The 13,245-nt window shown below is 42.1% G+C and overlaps 1 protein-coding gene across 3 annotated transcripts in view; it reads right to left on the bottom strand.

Moving 5' to 3' along the window:
• Nucleotides 1-1,808: 1,808 nt before the first annotated feature.
• Nucleotides 1,809-13,245, bottom strand: part of icam5 (intercellular adhesion molecule 5) — a 58,818-nt gene continuing 47,381 nt past the window's right edge. Inside the window, exons 10-12 of one of the 3 annotated variants that reach the window (XM_062971321.1) lie at nucleotides 11,836-12,078; nucleotides 9,048-9,311; nucleotides 1,809-7,908 (exon numbers count right to left, since the gene is read on the bottom strand). In XM_062971321.1, the coding sequence (XP_062827391.1) occupies nucleotides 7,691-7,908; nucleotides 9,048-9,311; nucleotides 11,836-12,078 (725 nt within the window). In that variant the 3' untranslated portion in view covers nucleotides 1,809-7,690. Of the gene's footprint in view, nucleotides 7,909-9,047; nucleotides 9,312-11,835; nucleotides 12,079-13,245 lie in introns of those variants that run through there. The other 2 variants (XM_062971322.1, XM_062971323.1) reach the window with 2 other exon arrangements.

Below are 13,245 nucleotides of genomic sequence, written 5' to 3' on the forward strand. Positions count from 1 at the left end.
TCTTTGCTGAGGATGTTTGACTTCCTCCCACCCTGCAAAACATTTTTGGTCAAGAAATAAATTGGCCCTAAATTTTCTTTTGTGGGGCATCCTAAACATTATATTAAAAAGTGACAGCGCAATTTCTAAAAAAAGCTGGGGGTTCCTTCTTGCCCATAGGTTTTTTAAAAAAATCATGTCAGAAGCAACTTGATAACATACTGCAAGTTGCTTCTGGTGTGAGAGAATTGGCCGTCTTCAAGGATGTTGCCCAGGGAATGCCTTGATGTGTTACTGGGAGTCTTCTCTCATGTCCCTGCATGCTAGAGCTGACAGACGGAAGCTCACCTGAAACCATCTCCCTGACTTTCTATGAAGTGGTTCAAGGATGGGACCACGATCAAAGTCATATAAAGTGACGTCTGTAAAACCTGGCTTGCAGAAGTTTCAGAAATGTCAGTGAAAAGTTATGCTGCAGTGTGTAATAAAAATTACAACATCCTCCTTGTGCCTCTCAATGTCCAATGGGATAGCAAAGCACACACAAAGAGACTTTGTCCATGCACAGCGAGATGCAGAACTTAGTACCTTTCATCTCATGGAGAAAATACAAGCAGAAGTCTGAGGGAAAGGGGTAGATCGCATCAAAGAGGGGCTTCAGGTGGAGCACCCATAATGGCATTCAACAAAATATTATGTCACCTGCTGGGATTTGCAGAGTACCCTGATGGACCTCAGAGATAGATGTATTCACTTCCCATTGGCACATAATCAGAAACTGCTGCTGCACTCACTTTCTTCCAGGCATGAATGACTATGTATATGGAGCTTCATATTTTTTTATGGTAGGTCCAGGGGATGGTCAATAATGGCCTAGTGCTTGTCAATATGTAGAATTATTATGGTATATTGAACCATGAAAGATTGAGCTTCCATGTCTTCTAAAAACATCCTTTGGTAAAGGAGGGAAAGCAGATTAGGAGATTGGGGATTAGATCCCTTTCTTTTTCTGGGTCATTCATCAGCATCCACACCGAAAGTAGACATTATCACCTGCTTTGCTTGTTCATTTTTGTTTTGGGTTTGTTTGCCAGCGTCAGACTGCAGTCTGCCAAAGAATCTTTTCAGGTGTGAAGCTGCCACTGATCTTACAAAATTTATGAGCTAAGAATAGTTGGCTGGCTATTGCTCGGAGCAGGGAGCAAAGAGGTACATCTGCTGCCTCATCATGAGATGAGCCACTGCTGCTGCTGAGTGTCACATTGGCTACAAGCCCTGAACGGTTTGGGACCATCCTACCTCCGTGACCGCATCTCCGTCTACGAACCCACGCGTTTACTTCGGTCATCTGGAGAGGCCCTGCTCGTGATCCCGCCTGCGTCGCAAGCGCGGTTGGTGGGGACACGAGACAGGGCCTTTTCTGTGGTGGCCCCCTGACTCTGGAACACCCTCCCCAAGGATCTCAGACAGGCCCCTACATTGGCAGTCTTCAGAAAGAACTTGAAGACCTGGCTGTTCCAATGTGCCTTCCCAGATTAATAGGAAATCTCCAATACCAAGTCCCATAAGCACTTTATTAGAACTAAGATCGTATATCGCACTCTGCACTTGCCCTAGAAGCCTTATATATCACCTGTCACATCAGCACTTTTAATCTTGTACCCATTACTCCGGCTCGGCCCAGTTTTATTGTGTTTTAGCGTATTGTTTATTGCTTGTTGTTTATACTGTTTTAATTGTTTTTAATTTGCCTTTTGTTTTGTATTGTTATATTGTGTGTTGAGGCCTTGGCCTTTGTAAGCCGCATCGAGTCCTTCGGGAGATGCTAGCGGGGTACAAATAAAGTTTAATAATAATAATAATAATACAATGTACGAAGCCTTTCATGGCCAAAATCACTAGGGTTGCGGTGAGTTTTTCGGGCTGTATGGAAGTGTTCCAGAAGCATTCTCTTCTGTGGGCGAAACAGCCCGAAAAACTCACCACAATCCTTTGGCTAAATTGATATGAACATCAGAAACTGCCTTGCTGGAAAAGACCAGGATTTCTAGTCCAGTTATGTGTGAATCTGTTAAGTTTCTTTCTTCTTTCTTTTCTTGCCTCTAAATCCATGCTATTTCTGTGCAGATGTTTAATACACACAAATCCATCCTTTTAATGTATATTTTTTTAAAAAGATATGCATAATTTTGTCAACATTTTTCACATTGTACACAGTCTGACAATATCCAGCCATTGACAAAAGTGTCTGTGTTTGTATTCCTGTTAGATAGCTGTTAGCGTTTTTTTCTGAGCATACTTCCCAAAGGTGAACATTTTATTCGATTTTTTTTTTGGGGGGGGGGGGGAAGAGTGCATTTTTACTTGTGAAATATAGGTTACCAAATACAGAGCGTTTCTTGGGGCAGTGAGGACTGGAAAAATTGGGGCAGAAAATTGATGTCATGTACAGTAGAGTCTCACTTATCCAAGCTAAACGGGCCGGCAGAAGCTTGGATAAGCGAATATCTTGAATAATGAGGGATTAAGGAATTAAACATCAAATTAGGTTATGATTTTACAAATTAAGCACCAAAACATCATGTTAGACAACAAATTTGACAGAAAAAGTAGTTCAATACACAGTAATGTTATGTTGTAATTACTGTATTTACGAATTTAGCACCAAAATATTACGATATATTGAAAACATTGACTACAAAAATGGCTTGGATAATCCAGAAGCTTGGATAAGTGAGACTCTACTGTATTTCATTCTATTATACTGCATCTCCCTTTTCTCCCAAAAGAAGCCAGCCAATTCCCCCAATTGTATTTTATATTTAAAAGTAAACATCTAATTTGTGGCTAATTTTGATTATTATGGCTAAGGTGTATTGGAAAACTTGGCCTTTTATGACTTTGTCTGGTGCAATGTTTCTTAATCTGGTTGTCGGGATCCCTGGGGGGTTGTGAGGGGGGTGTCAGGGGAGTTGCCAAAGACCATCAGAAAACACATATTTCTGATGGTCTTAGGAACCCCTTTGGCAGAGAAGGCTGAAGATCTCTCCCCGTCATGCGGTTCTGTGTTGGAAGTTTGGCCCAATTGTATCATTGATGGGGTTCAGAATGCTCTTTGATTGTAGGTGAACTATAAATCCCAGCAACTACAACTCCCAAATGTCAAGATCTATTTTCTCTAAACTCCACCAGCGTTCACATTTGGGCATATTGAATATTTGTGCCAAGTTTGGTCCAGATCCATCATTGTTTGGAGTCCACAGTGCTCTCTGGATGTAGGTGAACTACAACTCCAAAATTCAAGGTCAATGCCCACCAAACCCTTCAAGTATTTCTGTTGATCATGAGGTTCTATGTGCCAAGTTTGGTTCAGTTTGGTTCCATCATTGGAGTTCAGAATGCTCTTTGATTGTAGATTAACTATAAATCCCAGCAACTACAACTCCCAAATGACAAAATCAATCCCCTCCCAACCCCACCAGTATTCAAAATCTGGGTGTATCGGGTATTTATGCCAAATTCAATCCGGTGAATGAAAATATACCCCGCATATCAGATATTTACATTATGATTAATAACAGTAGCAAAATTACAGTTATGAAATCACAACAAAAATAATGTTATGGTTGGGGTCACTACAACATAAGGAACTGTATTAAGGGGTTGCGGCATTAGGAAGGTTGAGAACCACTGGTCTATTTAAATGCAACTAAGAAAGATTACAAAAGTGATACATGTTGCAAATTGGAATGAAAAATTACAAACTCTCTCTCCTTCACTAGGCAAGATTGTAAAAGGGCTTGTTCATGTTTGGATTTTTTGTGATTTTCTTTGGGGGTCAAAAACACTTTTTATAAAACCCTAATCTTTTTGCTCCTGAGTGGTGGGAACAATCATTCCAGTTTACCATTTTCCCTCTGTGCCATTTTCAATATATAAAAAACACATTGGCTGGCATTCAGTATTGCAGTTATGGACGAGTTGTGGTGCAGCTGGTTAATAGCCAGCTGCAATAAATCACTATTGACTGAGAGGTCATGAGTTCGAAGCCAGCACGGGTCAGGGTAAGCTCCTGACCATAAATCATCTTGCTGTTTACCTATGCAGCCAAAAGACAGTTGCATCTGTCAAGAATTTAGGTACCGCTTATGCAGGGGGCTAATTTAATTAATTTATGACTCCATAAAGAAAAATCTTCAGCAGTGCAGGAAGATGAGGAAGTACTCCATCAATGACAGTGTCACAGTGGATGATGAAGCAGCAGCTCCCCCTGTGGCCGGAATCAAGCATACCCTCAGGAAGCCAGAAGCTGGAATGTTAAATAGCCTCTGTGTCTCTGACTCTGCGTGTGGTATGTCTATGGCATTGCCATGTATATGTACATTGTGATCCGCCCTGAGTCCCCTTCAGGGTGAGGGCAGAATATAAATACTATAAATAAATAAATAAATTATGGATTTGCAACTTAGAGCTATGCATACATAACTATTATTATTATTATTATTATTATTATTATTATTATTATTATTATTATTATTATTATTATTATGTACGATTACAGCCAGCAGCTTATCAGGCAAGGGAAGTCTGTTGTTCTGCCAATCAGTATACAAGGAGGATGGCATTACCTGTTCACTCCCAAGGCAATCAAAATTGGGACCCCTGTCACAACTGGGACCTGCTAACTGAAGCAAAGGGGGCTTGAAACAGCATTTTCTCTGTATGCGGTGTTTGCTGACTGTTAAGGTGGGGGGGGTTTGGAACCAGATATTGCTTAACAACATAGACATAACTAAGGCTGGAAATACACTGTCATATAACCCAGATTATCTGATTTTAACTGGATTATATGAGTCTAAACTGCCATATGTTGTGGCACATCGGGTTAAACCACTGAGCTGGTGAACTTGCTTATTGAAATGAGCACCTTCTGTTAGCCCCAGCTTCTGCCAAGCTAGAGGTTCGAAAACATGCAAGTGTGAGAGCCGTTACCTTCCCTAGCGGGAAGGTAGAATCATAGAATCATAGAATAGTAGAGTTGGAAGAGACCACATGGGCCATCCAGTCCAACCCCCTGCTAAGAAGCAGGAAATCGCATTCAAAGCACCCCCGACAGATGGCCATCCAGCCTCTGCTTAAAAGCCTCCAAAGAAGGAGCCTCCACCACGGCCCCGGGGAGAGAGTTCCACTATCGAACAGCTCTCACAGTGAGGAAGTTCTTCCTGATGTTCAGGTGGAATCTCCTTTCCTGTAGTTTGAAGCCATTGTTCCGTGTCCTAGTCTGCAGGGCAGCAGAAAACAAGCTTGCTCCCTCCTCTCCATGTAATGGCTCTCCATGCAGTCATGCCAGCCACATGACCAAGGGGTGTCTATGGACAATGCTGGCTCTTAGGCTTAGAAATGGAGATGAGCACCCTTCCCCCCCCCCCCCCCCCCCCCCGCCGTGTTGGACATGACTAGACTTAATGTCAAGGGGAAACTTTTACCTTTACTACACTGCTGTATAATCTACTTCAAAGCAGATCTGGATTTTATTAGGCAATGTAGATGGGGCCTAAGCAGTCAATGTAGAGCATGGACTGTTAATATCCCTACAGATCACTGGAAGTGTTCTCTGTGTACCCAGAGTGTTCAGAACAAATGTATCCTTCTTCTCTAATGCCTTAGGCTGAGAAGTTCTGGAAATTTCTAATAGATTTTGCTTTGATGAAAACTTTCTGAGTGCTGAGGATGCATTCTCTGCCTGCTTTTGCTTCCATTCAATTGCTTTTCATTTTATTTAGGAAAGTTGCTTGATTCCCAGAGTCCACAGATTTTTTGATCCAGTTGAAGTGTGTGATTTTTTTTTTTTACTCTCCTCATCTAACCTTACCTTAAACAAGAGACTATTTTGGCAGATTCACAAGCACTGCCTTGAACTTGCTTAGGTACTAGGAGTAGGCTGGGGGAAACAAACATAAGATGGTGAACACGTCAACTTTGGCCCTCGCAGGCAAACTAATCAAACCAAATGAATGAAAAACTCTAATTTACACAGGATGCATATACAGTAGAGACTCGCTTATCCAACGTAAACGGGCCGGAAGAACGTTGGATAAGCGAATGTGTTGGATAATAAGGAGAGATTAAGGAAAAGCCTATTTAACATCAAATCAGGTTGTGATTTTACAAATTAAGCACCAAAACATCATGTTATACAACAAATTAGACAGAAAATGTAGTTCAATGCACGGTGATGCTATGTAGTAATTACTGTATTCATAAATTTAGCAACAAAATATCACGATATATTGAAAACATTTACAAAAATGTGTTGGATAATCCAGAACGTTGGATAAGCGAGTGTTGGATAAGTGAGACTCTACTGTAGTTTGATTTACACAGGATTCATATAGTTTGATTTACACAGGATTCATATAGGGGTATAGAATCTAGATCCAGGGAAGTCATGCTCCCCCTCTATTCTGCCTTGGTCAGACCACACCTGGAATACTGTGTCCAATTCTGGGTACCGCAATTGAAGGGAGATGTTGACAAGCTGGAAATCGTCCAAAGGAGGGTGACTAAAATGATCAAGGGTCTGGAGAACAAGCCCTATGAGGAGCGGCTTAAAGAACTAGGCATGTTTAGCCTGCAGAAGAAGGCTGAGAGGAGACATGATAGCCATGTACAAATATATGAGGGGAAGTCATAGGGAGGAGGGAGCAAGCTTGTTTTCTGCAGCTCTACAGACTAGGACGCAGAACAATGGCTTCAAACTACAGGAAAGGAGCTTCCATCTGAACAACAGGAAGAACCTCACTGCAAGGGCTGTTCAGCAGTGGAACTCTCTCCCCTGGACTGTGGTGGAGGCTCCTTCTTTGGAGGTTTTTAAGCTGAGGTTGGATGTCCATCTGTCGGGGGTGCTTTGAATGCGATTTCCTGCTTCTTGGCAGAGGGTTGGACTGGATGGCCCATGAGGTCTCTTCCAACTATACTATTCTATGATTCTATGATTCTATGGTTGTCCACTGTGCCTTATTTTAGAGAACGGCAAGCTTGATTTTATGTAGTGTAATTCAGTTAGCACCACAGTTAAACCAAAATGGAACAAAATTACATGAATCCAATTTAAGTATATCTCCATGGTATCTTGATCCAGTTGACTAATTTTCAGAGTTACTCTATGAGTAAACATCAGTTCAAAACATTATCTTAAAGTTCCTTGCAATTCAATTTTTTACATTACATTCTTTGTCTGGTCTTAGCATGAAATTCTGCTCCTTATATACGGGTCTGCGTTCCAAAGCTGATACTTTGGCAAGGCACCAGTCAACTGGGATTTTTGAAAGCAAACGTCAAGTTATAAATGGTTATAATTGGACGTTAACAGGTATACACTGAATCTTCATCAAAATACCACTACGCTGCCCAAGTGCAACATTTTTGAGAAACACAAATGCCGCTCCATATTTCCAGCTGAAGAAGCAACATGGAGCCTGGACAAAAAGAGAAACTTTGAGACTCATCTGAGCAAGGGTTGTGTAAAGGTCTGGCTAATACTCAAAAGATTTGGCCATAAAAATCTGCCCTGCATCCTAAGCCTATGAATCAGATGCTAACAAAATTCCACAGTTAAACAGAGGACTGTATGGTACAAACATCCATCTTTCAGAAGCAGAAGTGGTGTCTCTCGTTGGGCCAGCTAGGGATACCAGCTCAAGTTTTTTTTTCAGGTCCTGGTGAGCTGTATACCATAGATGTCACCATCACAAGGCCTTTCACGATTTAGACAAGTGGCTTCAGTTGAATTCTCTGCATCTCGCACATTGTACTCTCCTTTTTTACAGGCTGTAGATTTCAGGTAGTAAATTACTCCGGCCATTCCTCCCAGGACCAACATGGTGGCACCAGCAATTGCTATGACAACAATAATATATAGCCAGTGATCTGTAATGGAGGAACAGAACACAAGAGTATTGTTAACTGCTGTCTGACAAGTAAGGAATCTGTACATAAGAATTGGGAATGGCTTTGGAAAGCGGATCAAAAATTTAAATGAAAACAATGCCAACTCTTCTGGATAGATTTAATTTGTCATGATGTTGATGTCTGTTTCTTTTTAAAATTTCATCCCACCTCTAGCAAGAAACTAGGTACTTAACTCTTTGTTTAAAAGAGCTGTTTTCTGAATGTTAAATACAGGGTGTTTTTTTTTATTTTTATAAAATGGACCTGATTTAAAATTGCTAAATGCAACCACAACTATCCATGAATGAAACTCTTACTACTTGAAAGTATGGGACATACAGTTCTGAATGATAACCACTAGATGCCTATCCCAGCACACAAACAGCCCCTAACCTCAGAATTTGCAAGATGGAGATCCCACAACATAAGGGCTAAATGAATAGTTTCCATTTCTGGTGTTATTTTTTAGATTTGTTTCTGGCTCAAAATATGTAGGAATACTTAAGAAACCTTAATAACTTGATGACTCGTTAAAACGTTTCTAACCTTTTGTTTAATCGTAACATGTTGCCATTGTGAAATATACTGCTTTGAAATTGGGCCCATCATTTTGAAACACACTGCATACAACTGCCACTCTACATAGTTGAGTCCTCTTAAATAGGGATCCAAAGCTATTGGCAAAGTATATACAATTGGTGGGGCAATTCACATATAAACATATAATCTTTTTTGCATGGCAGAGTATTCAGCTCAGCATTCCAGTTTCATAGACTGTCAGTGTTCCCATCTACTTGTCATATAGGAGTATTAAGAAATACTCATTCTGATACAGTTTGAAAATGATTTTGAATGGGTCACATCACATGACATTTGCCCATCCTGTCAGTAATCAGTTGAAATCTGTCTGCAAAACATTGCAGAAACGGAATATTTAAACACAGGATTCTAACAGTTGTATTTGAAATACTAGTTTTTCATCTCTGAAGAGCTGTTTTTGTGATCAGGAAATCAGGCAAGAGAACTGGCCGTCAGCCAGAACGTTGCCCAGGGGACGCCCGGATGTTTCACTCACCCTAACAGTATATTTCAAAACACTGTTTCCTTTGTGTCCTTACCTTCCACATGGATTTCCACCTGACTGTGTTGCTGTCCGTGTTTGTTGCTCGCTGTGCACTTGTACACACCACTATTTTGTCTATGTGCTCCAACAACAGTCAGAGTGCTGTTGTTTTCGACATAGTTGAGATTGGGGGCTGGAGGTACCTTCCAGGTGTAGTTGACAGCTGGGTAACCATCTGCATGGCAGGCAATAGTGAAGTTTTCTCCCCTTCTGATGGGTAAAGAAACGTTGACAGCCAAAGTGGAGATTACAGGCCTGTCTGGAAACAAAAGGTGAAGAGGAGGTGGCTTCAGTCAACAGAAAATGCAAGATGAAGATCCTCTGTTTTTTAATTATTAAATTAGATTAGCTTGGAGATTGGTAGTTTCCCTTCTTTGAAAATTTTAGACAAGGATCTCAGCTTGGCATAAAATTTAAATTATTGAAAGTAGTAGAACTAAATAGTCTCAAAACATATCAAATAATTTGACAAAACAGTTCAAAACCAGTCGGAACAATTTTAAACAATGCAGGAGTGCAGATTTGGATTGGATCAACTTGCTCCAAAAGCTCTAGCAAAATCCAATGACTTTAATTGGCACCAGAATGACACCAGTGTTGCTGTCAATTGGCATCTCAAAAGAGGGTTTTCCACAACCAGGGCATTACAAAAGAGAAAGTCCACTCTCACATCATCCCCTTTTATTCTTATGTTGTGTCATTATATTGGACAGTTGCTAGCAAGCTGAGGGTTCTTTTGCATGTGTCAGGAGCGACTTGAGTTGCTTCTGGTGTGAGAGAATTGGACATCTGCAAGGACGTTGCCCAGGGGATGCCTGGGTGTTAGATGTTTTACCATCCTGTGGGAGGCTTCTCTCATGTCCCCACATGGGGAGCTGGAGCTGACAGAAGGAGCCCATCCGCACTTTCCCCAGATTCGACCTGGCAACTTTCAGGGTCAGTAACCCAACCTTCAGGTCAGCAGTCCTGCCGGCACAAGGGTTTAACCCGCTGAGGTTTATAGTTATCAGATATTCAGAACTGTTTTGACTGATTATTCTAATCTCTCATCTTGTCTGGTTATGGAAAGATATAAACAGAAATTTGCTTGGGTGTTTTCCATTTATCATCTGAAGAAACACAACAAGAACCTCCTCCTTATTAGAACTATGGTGGGATTACAGATTGCAACGTCTTCCCCTCACTGCAAAATAGTGTCTGGACTGAATCCATGAGTAAGACATAATGATAAGAATGCTTTCTTTAGGGTATCATGCAAGTCAACTTCTTTTTCTTTTTGTTAATTCCCATGATTTCAAGTACTACCACAAATTGATTTTGACTGACAGGAGAAGGGCTGGTGATGTCTTGGATGTCTCTCTTTTCATAGGGCACCCATAAATTAAAGCCAACTTGATGGAAATTGTGAACATTTGTCCCCAAAGGGAGCGACACAAAAGGAGCACAGTAAAGAGATCTGTTTCTCATTGTTTGTCATCATCATGTTTTACAACAAAACAACAGAAAACGCAGTTCAATACATGGCAATATTATGTAGGAATTACTATATTTACAAATTTAGCACTAAACATTGCAATGTATTGAAAACATTGACTACAAAAACATTGGCTATTATTATCAACAAATTGATTGCAAACAAAGATAGAATTGCATAAAATAAACTTGCAGTAAGAACATTGTCGGAAGTTAAATCCGTAAAAACTTCAATCCTTGCTGCCTAAAGAAATAGCTGTGGACCTATATCTATATAATGTCCAGGGCAGAAGAAAGAACTCTTATCTGTTGGAGGTAAGTGTGAATGTTGCCATTGACCAGCTTGACTAGCTTTGAATGGCCTTGCACTTTCAAAGCCTGGCTGCTTCCTGCCTGGGGAAATCCTTTGTTGGGAGGTGTTAGAGCGGGCTTCCCTCCAACTCCTTTGCTTAAAGCAGGGCAGGGAGCCGGATCAGGAGGAAGAAACCGAGCACTTTTTTTCTTTCTGTTCCAGGCTCACATAATGGTCAGAGACGCGTGCCATTTCCCCCCATCTTCCTATTCTTCCCCCCTCACCCCCTTTTTAAATCCTCCCCTGGAGAAAAGGTGCCGTTGCGCCGCTTCCTCCCCCTCTCCTCTCCTTCTCCCCATGTGTGTGGGCACCTACAGGTAAGCGCATGCACACTCGCTCACAACTGGAAAGGAAGGTGGGACGGGGAGGCCTGCTCGCGCACTCATGGCCAGAGTTTTCCCTCTGGCTGCGAGTGTGCGAGCAGGCCTCCCCCTCCCACCTTCCTTCCCAGCTGTGACCGAGTGCACACACGCTTACCTGTGGGTTCCCATGTGTGTGGGGAGGAGAGGGGGATGAAGCAGCACAATGGCACCTGTTTGCCAGGTGAGGATTTTAAAATGGGGGGAGGGGGAAAGAAGAAGAAGATAGGGCGGAAATGGCGCATGTCTCTGACCATTACGCAAGGCTATGAGGAGGTGGCAGGGGTGCACGCACATGCCTGCATGTGCAGGAGGGGGAAGGTGAGGCATGCCTGGAGGGCATGCCCCCTCCCAGTGGGGAGGGGAAAAAAGGAAAAAAAGACAAAAAAAGAAGCTGCTCATTAGCCTTAGGGCACTTGGAGGCGCCTCAACTGCGTCCCCCCCCCCCCAGAGGATGGCGCCTTCAGCAACCTAGTTTGCCTACCAGTTGAACCGCCCCTGGGTGTTACAAGTACAGCCACCCCCCACCCCATCAACTCAGTCCCAAATGCCAGTGGGCTTCCTGAGTAAGGGGCTGTGTTTGGATCATGAGAACTCACATTCCACTTGCACATTCACCATCTTCTTCTCAGTTCCATGGCCATTAGTGGCCTTGCATTGGTAGATGCCAGAGTCATTCCTGCTGATGTTCCTCTCTCTATACAACTCTTCAGTGGCTCCCTCTTTGGTACAGAAGACCACTGGGGTGGGAGTCCCATTGGCTTCACAGGACAGTGAGTGTAGGGTCCCCTCTAGCCAAGTCTGGTTACTTGGGCAGTTGGAGTCATCCATTTGGGGTCTGGCTGAAACACATTTATTGAAACACAGTTCATTGTTCAATAAGAGGAAACAAGTTGGCTTTCAGAAAGTAGTTATGGCTACATTGTTTCATGAGACCTTTGGTCCTCAATATCAAATTTAACTCTTAGGGAGTGCTTTAATTTGAGGGGGAATGTGTTAAAACGTTTTCAAATCTGCAATGTTTTTGCCTGTTTTGCATTGAGGTTGAATCACTAGTATTAACTGAATAAATCTTGCTCTTCAGACAAGTTAGCTCTGGGCTCTGGAGACCAGGGTGCATTTCCCTGTTCAGCCCTGGAAACCCACAAGGTGACTTGGGCAAGTAAACACCTGTTAACGCCTGAGGAAGGCAAAGGCAAGCCCGCTCCAAAAATATTGCGAAGAAAACCCTGTGATGGGTTTATTTATTTACAGTATTTATATTCTGCTCTTCTTGCCCCGAAGGGGACTCATGGCGGATCACAGAACATACATATGTGACAAACATTCAATGCCATTTATACACAGACAAGACAGATAATTGTACATATATAGAGATATACATAGGCTTTTCCTATCTTCGCCATCATGGAGTCTTGTGCTTGGTTTCGGCCATGGGGGGTGCTGTAGCTCTATCTTCCTGCCCAAGAGCTTTTGTTGGTAAACTTTCCTTCTTGACCAAATTGCCAGCAATTTTCTGGCCTTTATTTTTATAGGTGCCTTAAAATACTTCCCCGCTTTTAAGCTGTACCTATTTATCTACTTACATTTTGCTTTCAAACTGCTAGGTGGGCAGTTCACCTTAGGGCTGGATATTATTTGAAAGCACACAACAAAACAAAACCACCTACCGGTATCATTGAAGGTTGGTTTACTGAAGAGGCTATGCTTAATTTTGTGCTCCATCACAAACACACAATTGCTGGCATCCTGTTAGGAACCTATGTAAATGTAAGATCACCTTACGTGTCTTCTTCTTTATTTGTCATTGAGCTTGTATACTCTTTCACCATCTGCAATGACCTAATCCCCCAAGATTAACACTTTTGCTGTGATATCGCCCCTAAGTGATCGTTGTGTAGCTGGTGGGGAGTGCTTATCCCCATAGCAGATACAGACTGATCACATCATCCACTGAAACCCTAGCAAATCTTAGGAGAAAATGTCATAGATCTGAATCAAGATATATA

Source organism: Anolis carolinensis, chromosome 2 (genome assembly GCF_035594765.1).
Source record: "Anolis carolinensis isolate JA03-04 chromosome 2, rAnoCar3.1.pri, whole genome shotgun sequence".
Taxonomy (NCBI): Eukaryota; Metazoa; Chordata; class Lepidosauria; order Squamata; family Dactyloidae; genus Anolis; species Anolis carolinensis.